The following is a 15,893-nucleotide window of genomic DNA, read 5'->3' as shown; positions in this document are numbered from 1 at the left end:
ATAATTATAATTGGTGAAATTTTGCAGTTAAAATTTGAGATTACAATAAAACATCCTTAGAACGAAATGCTAATGATAATAGTAAGCGAACTTGACTACTAGTAATCAACAAAGATTTGATTCGGTATGATTAAGCATTAATAACCAATATAATGTAATGCGATTAGCAACATATAAACAGGTAAAAAAGATACTAATTAATTGTATGATTTATTTACGGCATATGGTTTTGAGGGGTGGGGTTATGCGTCAGTGTTTGCATGGATTGTTCATGTTTTCGATTCTTTTTACTGATTGTTTCACACAAACACACTGACACACACACACACACACACACACACACAGCGTTTTGCCGCTGTAAGATTTATCACGGATAATTCATGTTATATAATTTGTAATACATAAAATAAAGAAGGCAATAAATCAGTTGTGTGTAGCAATTACCGCTCGTTGCATTTAAAAAACAACATATTTTCGTTTCGTTTTTATTGATTATTTTCACACACACACATACACACACACGGCACGTGTGCATACACTGACATTGTTGGACCTCGATATTTTATCACCAACCAGTAAAGTTTACCCCCCCCCCCCCCCCCCCCCTCACACACACCCCTCCCCCTCGGCCCCCCATTCTTTGGCCAAGCCGCGGCACTATGCTTTGATCCCGCTTCCTGAAACAGACTTCCAACCTTTTATGCGCCACTTTTATGGCCTTTTTATGGCCCCATCTTGGAGCGCCCCACCCCAGATGAAGATGTAAAGGGGCCGACGAGGAGACGTCACACATAAGACAAAGACCCACATTTAAGAACACACACACGCACTGACACACACACGCACACACACATACACACTGACATGCACACACACACACATGAACGCACACACAAATGCACACACACGGACCATCTGACGCCTCCCCTCCCACCCTCATACATTCCCATCGCCCACATACACACCCACCACCCACATACATATTCACATACATAATTCAAATGCACGCGCTAGCATACACACACACACACACACACACACACACACATCGACACAGTGAGCACAACAGACACAAAAGTTGTAAGTTTTATGACCCAGCCAAGTGTTGGAGATAACACGACGGCAAAGATGTAAGCGCCAGATAATACAGGGTGCGATCCCCGCCGTGCGCGCACATACTCACACACTCATGCGCGCACGAACACACCACCACCACCAGCACAACTACGCAACTGTTGAGGTGATTCCCGGCGACATTATATGCCGCAATATGTTATAGTTTGCATGCAGTGTCGCCGGCGCAGTTGATTTTTTGTTGTGTCATTCCTGCCATACATTACCGGCGACAATAATTATGTGCATGGCGACACTATGTGCCGCAACATGTGTAAGCCTCGAGTTCGAATATTAGGACCAACAATATGTTTCGAAGGAACACAAAGCAGAATGTTAAGGTCGTAAACTAGTGTCCCAAATTTACTACATTTTCAAACACACACACCAAATAAATACATATATATCTTTTTCCATTCCTTCCTCACCTCCTATCTCTTGGTACAAACACACGAACATTCTCTCTCTATCTCCTATCCAACAAACTGCCCCATCCCTCCCTGTCCTACTCTCCCTCCCCCATCTCTCTCCCGTCCTACTCTCCCTGCCACCCCAATCTCCTCCCCAATCCGACTTTCCCCTCCCCCCTGTCCTACACCCCACTCCCCTCTCCTACCCCTCCCTCCTCCACCTTGCTCTCCAACTGCCCCTTTTCCTCCTTCAACCCACCCAATCTTCCCCCCTGTACTACTCTCCCTCCCCCATCTCTTTCCTCCCTCTAACCCTGCCTATGTGCCCTCTATACCTCTTCATCCCCCCTCCCATGTCCCCACTGTGCTAATTACCACCCCCCCCCCTTCTGCCCCCCAGCCCCCATCCACCCCTATATCCTCCCTGTCCTACTTACCCCATATTGCCCTACTCTCACTCCACAGACTTACCTTCCATCTTACCTATTCACCCACAGACATATATTAATAAATTAAAAAAAAAAATTAAAAAATATGAAAGACCACACATTTTCCTCCAAAGAACAGAGGAGTAGAGTTATAGAGTGTGATCCCCGCAGAGATCGCCCTAACTCAGAACTAAATTTGGCCAACATTTTTCCCGCTACAATGCCACCCAACCAAACTAAAATACTCATAATGTCCTGGTATATCCACTTTGCAAAATTTTAGCATATTTCCTTTGGGGATTTCTTTTAACTTCCCCATCTTTACTGCTTTATCAATGGCACTAAAGCCCCATATTCATTTCATATAATGTTCTTGCATAATTTTATTTGGCATTATATTATTTTGTTGCTTTTTTCGCCCTTTTATCCCTCCCCCCCAAAAAATTCTTGCATAATTACCTTAATTATAAAACTATACGAGACGTTACAAGACAAAAAGATAAGGTGTGATGCATCAGTAAAGTTACTCAATTGCTCTCAGCGTGTATACTGATCAGCAAACAATGCTTTTGCATCGTGTTAAACTGCACGTGAAGCGGAGAAATCAAAGGATTATGTCGTTATGGAAAAAACAAACAATCCAAAAACAAACAACAACTAAATATTTGGTCGGAAATTACTGCCCTTTGCCTAACAGAGGGAACACCCAACTTCACTCCCCCTTACTGCCAATATTCGACAACTGACTGAGTAATATCCGTCCATCTCCACACCACCCTCCTGTCTCTGTCTAATTCTTCATCATGATCAAAGTGTAATGTGTTCAGTCTTAAGGATAAAATCCTGTCATGCACGGGATTGAATGATAAGTGACTTCAACACCCCCCTCTCACACACACACATACACACGCACACACACGTGTGCACACACACGTGCACCAAATAAATACATATATATTTCTCTCCATTCCTCCCTCCCTCTCGGTACACACACACACACACACCAAGAGAGGGGTGAGAGAGGCTTGGAGATAGATTTATATTTGTTTGTTTATGTGTGTGCGTCTTTTTAAGCCACTGATGATTAGATATGTTCAATTCCGTGCATGATAAGACAATATCCCAAAGACTGAGCAGATTATATTTTAATCTTGATGATGAATAAGACAGAGAAAGACAGGAAGGTGGGATGGTGAGTACGGATATGACTCAGTCGATTGTTGAATATTGGCACAAAGGGTAGTGAAAGTGAATAATCATGTCTAATATCAAGATCATATTTGCATACAAAAACTAAAAAACATTTCTTGAATGTCTGATGCCTGTCTGCCTGTCAAAAAGAAAAAAATGTATGTGTGTGTGTGTGTGTGTGTGTGTGTGTGTGTGGAAAGAATACTTGCAACAAAGCACCAGTTTTTTTTTAATTCACACACACACCAAAATAAAATTAAAAAAGAAAAAAAGAAAAAGAAAAAAAAGAGATAAAGATCAGGATCATATGGGCCAGTCAAACAATCTTGTTTTCAAGATATTTCACAACCGTCATGTGACATCACAATGAACGTGCAGTCGCAGCCCACGATCGAAGAAGAAGGACCCGACGTCCAGTGGTTGATTCCAAGAGAATGAGAGAAATAAATAAGAAACAGCAAGCATCGGGGAGAGGTAACTAGTGATCTCATCCCCACACCCAATCACCTCAATCACCACACACAGTCCGTCTGTGGTGGGGATGAAGGAATTTCATTGACGGGACGCATCACGCGATAATAATAGTCATTACCAGTGGTGGTGCCGATTTTCAGGTCCACTTACACCCAGCGACTGGCCACCGTTCACAACTGCAGATGACCACCGCCATTATGCCCAGCTTCTGCCATCTCAGTTTCAGTGTTTTCTTTCTACTGAAAAAAAAAAATCTAACTTACTATTTAATAAGTTGTCATTCTTTTACTTTTTTAACCGTTTTTTTTTTCCAACTTGAATTAAACAAAAGAAGTTTTTCTTCACCTTTTCTCTTAAACAACAACAACAAAAAACCAACACCAAAAAAGCTTTTAATTACTTGGTGACCTTTTGACCTTGGCTCCGGAGCCACGGAGGATGAGAGGTCACACATACTTCATTACTGACTTGATATGACTTATTGTGAATAATTATGTTTATCAAGATACTTGGGTTCATTACTAGAATTGTTATCATTATTATTGTTGTTGTTCTCATTATTACTGTTATCATTATCACCACTAAGTTTGTCACATTTCGACTCGGCTGTCGCCTATGCTGGTGTATGTATTTGCATCAGGCTTGTCAGTGTATGTGTGATTGTGTGTGTGTGCGTGTCTGTGCGCGCGCGCGCGTAGTTTGAAGCCAGTTGGAGACCAGATGTTATAATCAATGTTATTTAGTTTCATGACTTAATGACCTAGTCATGCCAGTGCGTACGTGCGTACCCGTCGACATGATTATGCTCACTGACGTCAAGAGAGATATGTGGCGAGGAACTGCCAGTTCTTGTCATTCTCGCAACACACACACACACACACACATACACACACACTGACTTACTCGCACGCATACACTCACTGACAGTGACACAGTTTCACATACGAGAGTGTACATATGCACACAATTCCCATAGCCTGGAGGACATGAACTGTAAATGGAAGGGTCTTTAATGCCCGTTGTCAACAATATCCAGCTGCAGTCGCAAAAAGACGATGAACATGCAATATCTGTCATGGGCTAACAATTTTCCAAAAACAAGCAAACAAAAAAGTATCGCTTTTCAGATATTAAGTGTACCATTTGACAAATCTCTCTCTCGTGCGCGCACTTCAGCGTGAACTCGCTATGAAATTGCAACATGTACATAAAAACATGAATAATCATGTCTAATATCAAGATCATATTTGCATACAAAAACTAAAAAACATTTCTTGAATGTCTGATGCCTGGCTGCCTGTCAAAAAGAAAAAAATGTATGTATGTGTGTGTGTGTGTGTGTGTGTGTGTGTGTGTGTGTGTGTGTGTGTAAAGAATACTTGCAACAAAGCACCAGTAAAGAATTTCTTCTTCGAAGCATTGGCCTTGCTACAATCCATTCTTGTGAATAGTTATGTGTGTGATCAAACAACTGTATAACACTGGAATCACATCATACATCAGCAGCCTAGCCCACTGTGAAGTGGTAAGACAGTGTGTGTTTCAGCAGAACTACGTTACATTTACGCAAAAATGTTTTACACGTTAGTTCTTCAAGACGAAGTGTTTGTAAAAGTGAAAAAGTCTGCGCCTTCTTCTCGACCACTTCACTAGAATTTAATGACATATCGGCAAGGGGTGAAAAAAGAGTAGCGTTGGTCACTCGTTAAATGCGAGTAACGACATTCAGATTATTGCCATTCGGGACTATCAGGTGTGCACTTGTCAGCGTCATAGATGTTCTGCAGCACGTTGTATTCCACTGTACTGAGTACGTCACTGATAACGGCTGGCCTGTATCTTTCTCTGAGAAGTGGTAATTGAACTGGAAATATATTTTTTACAATTACACCTGATCCTGCCTTCTGGTAAAAAGGATGGAACTGTAGAAACATCCGCAAGTGTGTCAGTCTGTCAGGAAAAGATCAAAGATAGAAACGGTGGTCAGGACTTTAAGATCGATGCAAAAGTTGTTAAATCTTTGTTTTAAAAACTGACTGTCAAAAAGACAATGCTGAAGCCCACACAATATCTGGAGAAGATTCCTAGGAAAAAAAAAAACGTGTCGCGCGCCTCTGAACGGTGTGAAGTTTTCTGTAAAATTTTCAACTGGTCTTTCAAGGACTCCTCTGTCCCCAGCATCTGGAAAAACTCTACTAGTAATCTGTCCTATTCCCAAGAAAAGGATCCAAGTTACACCAAATCATTACCGTCCTGTTGCTCTGACTTCAATATCAATGAAAAATAAAGCTTGAAAACATTGTTCTCCGCCATCCATTAACAACACCTTGACCCTCATCAGTTTGCGTACAAACCAAACTGAAGTATCGATGATGCCATTTTAATCACAATGCTTTCCTTCATTTCAATAACACAGGATATTTTGTTCATATTGTTTTAGTTGACCTTTCTTCCGCTTTTAACATAGTACAACCTTGTCTCCTTGCCTTCAAACTGTTGTCAAAGTGTTGATCATAAGCTTATTCTTTGGATTGTTAGCTTTCTCCTCAATAGAACTCAGTCCGTTCGTTTTCAATCTGTCCATTCTTCTAAAAACTCTACTTCTGCTGGCACACCTTAAGGCACGACGATGTCCCCTGTCATCTATACACTTAACACGGATGACTGTAGAGGCACGGGGAAAACTCCTGTCATAAAATATTCTGAGTATTGCATATCTGTTCAACTGCGATGCTATTTACTCAAGTGAAATTATAAAGTTTTGTTCCTGGAGTGAGCAGGACTATCTGGACCTGAATTTCTTGAAAACAAACAAACAACAACAACGAAAATGTCAATCGAATTTCGAAAAAGACCCCTTGCCTGTAACTGAGTCCTTGTTATAGATGGTGAGACAGTGGAGAGAGTCAATAAATACAGATATTTATGACCTATTTTAGACAATATGCTGGCTTTTGACAGGAGTGTTGATTGTATCAATTTATTGAATATTTAGTCTGCAGAATCTATGAAATATCGGTATCATTTCCAAGATCATGCAAAGCTACTATCGATGTTGTATTGCGTCTGTGCCCACAGTTTCATTTATGTGCCGGTATGGAAATTCGGAAGTGGGGATTATGTGAGTTTTGAATGACCTCATGAGTGTGCGCAGTTAAGCTGTGGGAGTGAAACAAGCAAGGATGCAAGAGCTGTATGAGAGGCGAGTGGAATGAACTGTTGCCATCAGGGCGACGCTATAGAACTTTTAAAGTGAAATCCACAATTCAGAAGACTCTTCTGTTCATCTTTAAAATTTTGAGAACCATGTACGTGCACGTACAATTTGCAGGATGAATATGCAGTACGATATGTGTTATTTTAGCGTTCATGTTGTTCAATATATTTACATCTATAATCATGAAGTATTCATTATCAATTGTAATGTTTTAATTACAGAGAATATGATAAAATCTTTGTATATGAAAGCATCATATATCTATTGCTCCTGTATTAATCAAGTCATGTTTGATATTGTTGTTGCTTGTGTGTGTGTGTGTGTGTGTGTGTGTGTGTGTTGGGTAACCGTCTACTTTGGTTTGCCGCAACTGATGCAATTTCTCTTTGTAAGATAGTAAGGTCATTCTTATCTTATCTTATAAAGGGTAGGCCTTGGGTATACGGTGGTAGGAATACTTCCAGGTGTTGTTCTTGAGGTAAGGCTTGAGGCTCTGAGCCAGGACATGGTTGGAGGTGCGGATTGACCTCGGGGAGCGGGGTACTTCAGGGCACCACTCTGTGGTCATGGTGGTGAGGGGCCGCAGGGGCCCCGAGGATGGCTGCTGTCTCAGGTGTGGGTGCTGGCGCTTGGAGGGAATGGCGGAAGAGGAGGTGGCGGGCCTGCCCGTGTAGTTGGAGGAGACCTCCGTGCTGTAGCTGTACAGGGTGGGGTCTCGGCAGTGGTGCATCAGGAAGTCACTGTCCGTGTAGTCCTGCCGGGAGTGCATGGGCTGCAATAGCTTGCGGCCCAGGAAGCGAGTGATTTTGCCCTGACACAGGTCAAGCAAAGAATTGATGATTGATATGGATACTTATATAACGCCTATCCTCGGTCGGAGACCAACCTCTAAGCGCTTTACAAACTCGGGGTCATTTGCACAAGAGGCTGCCTACCTGGTTAGAGCCGACTTGCGGCTGTCAAGTGGGCGCTCTGATACAAAAGATATGCTCGGTGTGTGAATTTTTATACGAAGAAATATGCCTGGTTTGGCGTGTGAATTTCCAAATGTTTAAAAATAAGCTTGGTGTGTGAATTTCTTTATATCAACAGTATGCTTGGTGTGTGAATTTCTAAATACAGACTGCTTGGTAGATGAATTAATTTCTCTCTAGTATATACAAACCATCAGCTTTGCAGATGAATTTCAAAATATGAACAATTTGCTTGGCAAAAAGGATGTTCTTTATAAGAACGATAAGCTTGTCATGTGAGTTTCAAAGTTTTGATGTTTATTTCTCTCGTGGCATTTCAATTTGTAAGTTTGCTGGTTAACGAGCTGGGTCAGATTACGAGTCCAGTCACCAGTCAACTGGAACCGCTCGATTTGTGTTATCATCATGGACGAATTTTTTTCCACACAAACTTAACAACTACTTTATTAACACATCCGTCAGAAACAAAACAAGAGAGAAAAAATAAAAAAAAGTATGCAAGCGTACTGACTCGGAGTTTGTTCATGAACAGAATGTGGAATATATAAGGGAGCGACACAACTAGAGTGGAGCATCAGAGGATACGAAGAATGGTGAAAGAAAATCAACGAAAAACCAGTTCGGATAACTTCAACAGTGGGCAAAGAAATGTGTGATAAACTGCAGACAATAAACATATTTTTCACTTTGCTCCTCTCTCTCTCTCTCCCACTCTCTTTACCACGCACACACACAAACACACACACACACACACACAAACGCACACACATACACTTACGTCGCCAAAATACTCGCCATAATCCTGTATTGTGTTCCTGTCGTCATGGTGGGAGAAAGGGTGGGCCGCTTTGTAGCTTATCTGGCAGGATAGGACAAGTAAAGGTAAAACATGGTTGGAAATATCGACACATAGTCCTGATGGCATACGTCTACCTCCCAACCCCTCCGCAACCCCTAACCCTAAAAAAACAACAACAACAAAAAAAAAACAACAAAAAAACAAAAAAAAAACAACAACAAAAAAACACACACACAAAAAAAACACCATACCCACCTCCCACACACTCCAAAATGAAAATTAAAAAAAAAATATATGAATAAAAAATAAACAGACAGGTAAGAGGGCTGAAAGGTGAATATAAAACGATAGGAAATAGCTTGGATGGAGTGCACAGCATAGAACAGCCCGAAACAGGTGAGCTACATGAACCGGGAGACAAAGCAGCTAGAGAAAGAGTGAAGAGGAAGAAGAAGAAGAAGAAGAAGAAGAAGAAGAAGAAGAGAGAGAGAGAGAGAGAGAGAGAGAGAGAGAGAGAGAGAGAGAGAGAGAGAGAGAGAGAGACAGACAGACAGACAGACAGACCGACTGTGCGGACAGACAGGAAGGCAGGCAGTGTCAGAACGAGAAACCCACCTTAGCTCTCCCCAAAAAGGACCGTGGGGGGGGATGTGGACGGTCGGGGTTGGTGTAGGGGGCTATCAGCATCTGGCCTGTGGTGGTCGCTTCAGTGCGGCCCTTGCCTGCCTCGCTGTTGTCGGCCCCGCGGTGTTTGAACTGCACACACACACACGCACGCGCGCGCGCGCACGCACGCACACACACACACACACACGCGCGCGCGCGCGCACACACAAACACACACACACACAAACACAATGAAGAAACAACAGTGACAGCAGCCGTTTGGCTTGATTTTTGTCATTTCCATCTTTCACTGCATGAACATGGGGACTGCAGCAGACTGAGGCCTACTAACATTTCACATAAAAACCCCCAAACAAACAAACAAAAAAACCCAAAACAAAACAAAACAAACAAAAATACAAACAAACAAACAAACAAAAATGTCAAAGTACACATTCGTCTCATATCACATTGTGTGAAAATTAATGACATTGAACAAAAAACTTTTAACTATCGTATGAATTCGCTCGAGCAAAAGCAGTCTCAATATTCATGGTCGAATACAGTAATAGAATTAAGAAAAAACAACAACAAAAAACAACAAAAACAACGTAAAGGAGGCAAAGTTAATGTCAATAGATTTTTTACTCAGTTTTATCAGCGAAGAATAGCCTAACAGTAGGCCTAACACTGATCTTGTTTGCCGGCGTCGTTGCGTCCGAATAAAAAGTGACGTAACATAAAGCGACAGGGCGACATTTGAGAGAGCTGTGTAAATCATCAGTTTGGTCTCAAAATGCCACTTACTTGGCTTCCAGCGACTGTGGAGAAAACCCTGTCTGCCCTGCCGACCGACAATGCGCTGACGAGTTAGAAAGAGGTGGGTGACGGCCACAACACAGTCGTCGTCTTGCGACTAGGCCAGTTGACAATGAAATGCCAACAGCAATGGCGGACCCCGTCTTGAACCTCAAGCAACACGCAGGTACAGTATTTTAGAAGGAAACCGACCAGTCAGATCAAACCGGGACCAGAAAAGGGCCAGGCAGCAGAAAGAAAGGCAGGTAGGTGTTGCAGCTGGTGCTGATTATGTCTTGAAGGGACAGTCTTTTTTCTGACAATCGACCCAAACAAACTGATACGACGGACAGAGACACACGACACATTCTGACTGTGTGTACGGACCAGAACGAAGAGCCAACAACAGATGTGTCACATGTGCCAGACAACTTAGATCTTTATTCTTCATTGGTCTATGACACCTCATATCACAGTTTCATCAACAACCTGACAATAACAGTGAGTCAGTGATTGAAAGTACAGTGGCCGGATTCGATGCTGGTATTGTGAAAAGTTACGTTGCTACAATAACTGACAGATCTATACAAAGACGCTTGAGAGACAAACTCAGAAACACAGCACTTCGAAAGACTGTTCTGAATAGATCTGATTGTGAAGATGTGTTATTATGTGAATCAGATGATATTGTTCTGGAATATTCGAGCAGCTCAAATATTGGTGTGGACTGTACATACTGGATCGTAAAACAGGATGAAAAATCCATGTTAGAGGACGAACGTGTTGAGCTGTCCAAACTGAGAAAAAGAAAACGTATCCACAACACACAACACACTGACACCCAAGCACATGCGGAACGAGATCTACAAACTCTTCGTGGTCTGATCCAGTTTTATCTGGGGTGATGTGTTCACTGCTGTTCCCCCCGCCTTGCCAGCAGAATCGCTTTTCAGTGACAATATCGGTATTGACGACAACGGTTGTGTCCTGTGACTGTGTATTGAAAACAACAAAACATTGCCATGGTCTGCATGTCTGTGGCATCGCATCGCGTTTACTGGTGTTTGTCGTGACGCATTGCTGAATGGGCTTTTTTCTTCGTTTTCCCTTTATTTTTGTGTCTATAAAACTTTCTTCTAGGTTTTCATGACAAATAAATATGATTCTGATTCTATACAGCATGAAATGTCGTCATTTGTCTAAGTTTCAGCTTGATAATTATAGCCCACTTGGCATACAACTTTAGAACTTGATGTTTGCTTTCGAACCCAGCACTCGTAACTGAACTGGATGACATTCTGCTGGTAAGCTTAAGGGTTTTTAAAAATTTTCTTACGTCGATTTCAGTGTTAACCAATGCGTGAAATTAAGGGAATTAAGTAGACAACTTTCGTACTTACCCAAATACCTTCTCGGCCAGGAGGAGGGAAGAATTTTCTTCCCTTTGCCATTTTGTCAGCGGGCTGAATCTATCCCTCACACCCGGAGATACGTCATCACGGTCATGTTTTCCGGAACATTAGTATAGGGCCAATCGGTGAAAATAGGCCCAGCTCAGATTTTGGCAGTCATCTTTAAAACGGCAAAGTATCTCATTTGCTGACTTTCTGCAAGTGATAATACGCTGTCTGTTGATAGGTAAGGCTGATTCTTTATCACTGTCAGTAGCCTAGGGAGATTCCATGTGGCTGGGGGGAAAAAAAATCTCCACAGTGACGAAAACTGATTGGGATGACGTAAAGAGCCGCGAATGACGTAAACAGCAATCACCTCATTGTCACAGATCGCTTGTACATGTTTAGCCTGTTGGTGACACTATTTCAGAGTGTAATTTTTGTGTACTTGTTTCTTTGTTCATTAACCCCCCCCCCCACCCCGCACCCCCCTCTTAAAAAAACAAAACAAAAACAAAAACCAACCAACCCGGAATACGTTTTCACACAGGTACGGCTTGAAAATAACGGCGACTGAGTGCGTTTCAGTTAAAACGTCCAGATTTGCTCTGTAAATTTTTATCTTTTTAACTGACAGTGCAGCAGATGTTTGGAATAATTTGCCACAAGATATTGTTTCCGCAGAAACAGTGAATATTTTAATTAAAAGATTATCTGAACGTTAATTTACAGAATTTTAGATACAAAACATCTAGCTTTTTTTTTTTTTTTTTCTTTCTTTCTTCTTTTTTTTTTATACTTAGGAACTGACAAGCATTGCGCACTCAACGTTGGAAAAGATACAGCATGTGGGGACTTTCTTTTTCTTCCCCACTTCAAGCCGGCAAAAAGGCCTAATCAGGCATACACGCTTTAATATTGATATATAATATGATGTGATATGATATGATATGATAAAGTATGATTTTGTTAAAGAAACAAAATTCAGTTTTGCTCTGGAGAATCATGTCTGTATTCTGCTATTACTGCTTTTAGTTAGATGTTGAGGAAGAATGTTGTTAAATCTTCTGTCAGTTTTTATTTGTTGTTGATTGTCCTCGTTGTGAGTCTTGAAAAGGATGAATAATTTGGGGCTGAACTGTTTGGTGTGAGCTTAATGTTCAAAATAAGAACGCTTTTGGATATTACTGCAATAGTTAAAGTGGAGTTAGTTAAATAGTTACAGTGGATCGAGTGATGGCATAGAGGTAATGCGTCCGCCTAGGAAGCGAGAGAATCTGAGCGCGCTGGTTCGAATCACGGCTCGGCCGCCGATATTTTCTCCCCCTCCACAAGACCTTGAGTGGTGGTCTGGACGCTAGTCATTCGGATGAGACGATAAACCGAGGTCCCATGTGCAGCATGCACTTAGCGCACGTAAAAGAACCCACGGCAACAAAAGGGTTGTTCCTGGCAAAATTCTGTAGAAAAATCCACTTCGATAGGAAAAACAAACTGCACGCAGGAAAAAATACAAAAAAATGGGTGGCACTGTAGTGTTGCGACGTGCTCTCCCTGGGGAGAGCAGCCCGAATTTCACACAGAGAAATCTGTTGTGATAAAAAAGAAATACAAATACAACTAAATGGGGTAATGGCAGTCGCTATAACTGAGGGCAGACAATTTAGAAGGGGTGGCTTGCTTTCAGTATCATCAAGAGATTTATGAAAGATGTTTTTGTTCTTTTGAAGGAGACGGTTGTCCACTGCCATCCCCAGGAGAAGGATAGCCAGCCACTGTGATCGTCCCGCTGACAGTGCAGCCAGTATGACCACTCTCAGTTCTTTTTGCTGCAGGACTCTTCTCACGGGCAAGCCACCTATATATCAGTCTGGTGATGTGCCAGATCTCAATGCAAGATGTTTAAAGCAGCGTTCGCCAGGAAATGAACAGTTTTTTTTGTTGTAAAAATTTCATTGGAAATTTTTTGTGTACTAATGGAGTTGTTTTTATTTAGTTTAAAAAAGAAAATTACAGATAATGAAACAGTTTTGGGTGACTGAATACATTGAGCTAGTGTTGGAAACATTTTTTTTTTTTTTTTATAGATCCAATACAACTTTTTCTTACCATTTTTTAAATCATTATTATGAAATACAAATGGGGTGTTCAAAAGCAAATAAATACATAGTTTGTGTGTAAATATCACCACCAAGGAGAATAAATAAAAGTGTGGTTTTATTATCAAAAATTGAATTGAAATTCCTGTGTGTATTTCACTTTTATTGTTTCAATGGAATGTTAGATGCCGTGAACACACCACAGGCCCGCTTGTTCACTTTTATTTATCCAGCCTCATATATTCTGGTGGTTTGCTCTGGAACAATATTCCATCCTCTCTGCATAACCACACCTCATTAAATAAATTCAAAAATGCTTATCATGCTCATTTAATGAAAGAAGTTGCTGTCACCTTCAAATGAATTTGTTCGAAATTTTCTCATCATCTTGCTTTGTCTTTCTGTTTCAGTCTGTCTTCAACTGCAGGCATAATCACCATTTACATTTGAATGTTTGTGTATGTATTTGTGTGTATCTGAATGTCATGTGTGTACTTCATCATCGCCATCGTCATCATCATCATTACCATTATCATCATCATCACCATCTCTCTCTCTCTCATATTGCACTTTTATATTCATTATATTTATATACATTTTTGTCATTGCATCATGATTATGTACCTTTAAATGTTTACTGTGCATTTGAGTGTATTTGAATGTCATGTGTGTACTTCTATAACCTTTCGAGTATTTTGATTTCGTTTCTCTTTGCCCTGAGGGCTGGATGGAAAAAAGCATGTGCATGCTTATTCCACTTCCCTCATTAAAAAAAGTTCGTTCGTTCGTTCGTTCAGAAATTCCAGTATCACACACACACACACACACACACACACACACGCACACACAGTCTCTCTCTCTCTCTCTTTGACACACACACACACACGCACTGACTCACACACACACACACACACACACACACACACACACGCGCGTGCGCGCGTGTTCGTAATTTACAGGGCATGTAAAGTAATGTTTGCTATTTTCTGACTCACACACACACACACACACACACACACGCGCGCGCGCGCGCGCGTGTTCGTAATTTACGCATGTAAAGTAATATTTGCTAATTTAAAACAAAAACCAGTGTGATTTATGGTTATATCTAGATCATATATTCACCACCAGATTGACAGAGCATGGGAGGAAATCAGTAGAGAGTGAGTACAATGTACCGTACTGCTTCATGGAATCAGGCACGTAATCATCGACACTGATGCGTTTTGGACTCTCACTCTTCTGAACGACTTGTTTACATGTTGCTGTTGTCAGTTTCCCTTTGATACTTCAGCAGTGCGTGGTGTGAAAAAACTGGTGGAAGGTGTGGATAATACTGATATACAACAATTTCGTGTTATTTTATCACTTTGCAACTCCCCGCCAAACCCCCCTCCCCCCAAAAAACAACAACAACAAACAACCCCCCCCAAAAAAACAACAACACAACACCCAAAAAAACAACCCCCCCCCCCCACACACACACAAACCCACCTGTATGAGTGTATCTGTATGTGAAGGACAAAGTATTGTCGAATATAAACCTACATCACTCCTTTGTCATACTTTCGTGCAAAGTCAGTTGTTTTCTGTATAATTAGATTTTGTCATAACTGTAGAATTTTCTCTGAGTGAAAGTTGGACTGAGAAAGCGCGTCGCCGTAGATCAGTGCCACCCATTTTTTCCTCTTTTTTTTTTTCCACTGGTATTTGTCTCACTATCAAAGTAAAAAAAAAAAAAAAAAAAAAAAAATGTATGTATATATATATATTTTTTTAACACCAGCCGGGGACAGCCCTTTTGTTGTTGTGGGTTCCTTCTTTTTATGTGGCGCTAAGTGCACTGATGCTGCACACGGGACCGCCTCGGTTTATCGTCTCACCCGAAAGGCTAGCATCCAGATCACCTTTCATGGTCTAGTAGAGGGGTGTAGAATAAAAATGCCAATCCCTTTTTGGGATTCAAACTCGTGGACACTAGCTTCCCGCGAGTCGGGCGCATCACCGCCATTTGGCCGCAGTTCCACGTATTAGAAATAAAGATTGTGGTCATTTAGATAAAATATCTGTGTGTTAGTTAATATCAACCGATACTGGGGGAGGGGGGGATACGTATTTCCCTTTAAGAAAAGAGAAGTAATGTGAAAAGTAAGATCAGCGTTCCATTCCTCGGAACATCAAGGGAAATAACCACGTAAAGTTCAGTAGCGTTACCAAGGTTATCTCCCGCTTACTGAACTTTGGTGGTTGAAGTACGATAAAATAAAACAAAATAAACACAAACAACACCACACACGCACGCGCTCTCTGTCTCTCTTCTCTTCTGTCTCTCCCTGAAAGTGTGTGTGTGTGTGTGGACTGAAGTGCGCGCGCAAGCACACGCACGCGCG

At 41.5% G+C, this 15,893-nt stretch overlaps 1 protein-coding gene across 1 annotated transcript; it reads right to left on the bottom strand.

Annotated features, from left to right (window-relative positions):
- Nucleotides 1-7,251: 7,251 nt before the first annotated feature.
- Nucleotides 7,252-10,150, bottom strand: LOC143296141 (uncharacterized). Its single transcript, XM_076607941.1, has 4 exons — nt 10,020-10,150; nt 9,222-9,362; nt 8,586-8,666; nt 7,252-7,644 (listed from the first exon to the last, which is right to left on the bottom strand). Exons 2-4 carry the CDS (start codon nt 9,291-9,293, stop codon nt 7,252-7,254), a joined length of 546 nt encoding a protein of 181 aa, XP_076464056.1. The 5' UTR covers nt 9,294-9,362; nt 10,020-10,150.
- Between the last annotated feature and the right edge of the window lie 5,743 nt (nt 10,151-15,893).

The sequence above is a fragment of the Babylonia areolata genome, chromosome 2 (genome assembly GCF_041734735.1).
Source record: "Babylonia areolata isolate BAREFJ2019XMU chromosome 2, ASM4173473v1, whole genome shotgun sequence".
Lineage (NCBI taxonomy): Eukaryota > Metazoa > Mollusca > Gastropoda > Neogastropoda > Buccinidae > Babylonia > Babylonia areolata.
This window is presented reverse-complemented; position numbering and strand designations above follow the sequence as displayed.

Coding starts and splice junctions, on each gene's coding strand:
- LOC143296141 (XM_076607941.1), bottom strand. CDS start 9,293: ATGCTGATAGCCCCCTACACCAACCCCGACCGTCCACATCCCCCCCCA. Junction 8,667..9,221: donor CCTTTTTGGGGAGAGCTAAG/GTGGGTTTCTCG, acceptor CTATCCTGCCAG/ATAAGCTACAAAGCGGCCCA. Junction 7,645..8,585: donor ATGGCGAGTATTTTGGCGAC/GTAAGTGTATGT, acceptor GACCTGTGTCAG/GGCAAAATCACTCGCTTCCT.